We start from the raw sequence: 1,235 nt of genomic DNA, 5'->3' as shown, positions 1-1,235 counted from the left end.
ATTTATTATTCATTTGACAGTCGTTAGGAGAATAATAAATCTCACAACGGTCCAGTTCAATAAGTCTTAACTCTTAAAACATATCAACATACCAACTAGAAGTCTCCACTTCCATGATCAAGACAAATCATCTTAGTTGATATGTTATAGTCTTCGCAGATGAAACGCCCAATTTCATCACCGACTATGAACTAAACTTCTGAGTTTACAAAGAACTTGTGATTTATATCTTCTGTGACTTTTCACATAAATCACATACAATGCATCTCATGGACTATGATAATGTCTTAGTTCATTTATAGATAGTCTCATATAATTAAACAATTTAATTATTAAATACATGCCAATAAATTGGGTTTTAGGGCATAAACCCCAACAAGTCCATCAACCTTATTACTTCCCCAGAGTATATCTGCTTGATGATATACAGACCTGCCCAATTCTGCTTAAATTTCCCTTTGTTTCTTGAATCGGGGCTCGAATCTCCTTCAACACTAGATCTCTTGTCCTCAAATCTCTATTTCTCACTTTCTTGTCAAAGGATTTTCTGAGTCTTCTTTGATAACCTTGAATGTGATATAAGGCTTTAAGCCTCTTCTCATCCATTAGGCATAACTGGTCACACTTACTTTGGAACCAATTGACTTCAAGGATTTCACTCTCCAACACTGTTCTTAATGAATGAACACCCACCTCAATGGGAAGGACTACCTTCATCGCATATACCAATGAATAAGGAGTGGCTCTTGTGGATGACCAAATTGATGTCCTGTACCCCCAAAGTGCATAGGGTAACTGTATATGCCAATCCTTGTAGTTCTTCTTGCTCTTCTTCAAAATCCGTCCTATATTCTTGTTTGTAGCCTTAACTGCTCCATTCATCTTAGGACGGTAAGGTGATGATTTTTGGTGCAAAATATTGAACTCTCGAAGTAACTTCTCTGTTTCTCTTTGGAAATGCAGCCCGTTATCTGAGATAATTTCATGTGGTACCCCATATCGGTGGATGGTATTAGTTTGAATAAACTAAGCAACCTTCTTCGAGTTCAACACCCTATACGAGGTAGCTTCCACCCATTTAGTGAAGTAATCAATGGCTACTAGTATGAATTTATGACCATTTGATGCTATTGGGTAAATTAGGGCTGTCTTGTGACTCGGACCAACTAACCCACCTACTCGAACCCGCTCGAATTGAAGGTCCATGAGTGGCTTCTAATTTAGTTTGCTGTCGG

General features: G+C 37.8%; 1 protein-coding gene across 1 annotated transcript; it reads right to left on the bottom strand.

Moving 5' to 3' along the window:
- Window positions 1-393: 393 nt before the first annotated feature.
- LOC142639742 (uncharacterized) lies at window positions 394-882 on the bottom strand. The gene has a single exon (XM_075813878.1). It carries the CDS (start codon window positions 880-882, stop codon window positions 394-396), a length of 489 nt encoding a protein of 162 aa, XP_075669993.1.
- Between the last annotated feature and the right edge of the window lie 353 nt (window positions 883-1,235).

The sequence above is a fragment of the Castanea sativa genome, chromosome 6 (assembly GCF_040712315.1).
Source record: "Castanea sativa cultivar Marrone di Chiusa Pesio chromosome 6, ASM4071231v1".
Lineage (NCBI taxonomy): Eukaryota > Viridiplantae > Streptophyta > Magnoliopsida > Fagales > Fagaceae > Castanea > Castanea sativa.
Note: the sequence above shows the minus strand (reverse complement) of the source record. Positions and strands in the feature narration are given on the sequence as shown.

Bases quoted from the DNA above. Each gene is read 5' to 3' on its own strand.
- LOC142639742 (XM_075813878.1), bottom strand. From the start codon at position 882: ATGAATGGAGCAGTTAAGGCTACAAACAAGAATATAGGACGGATTTTG.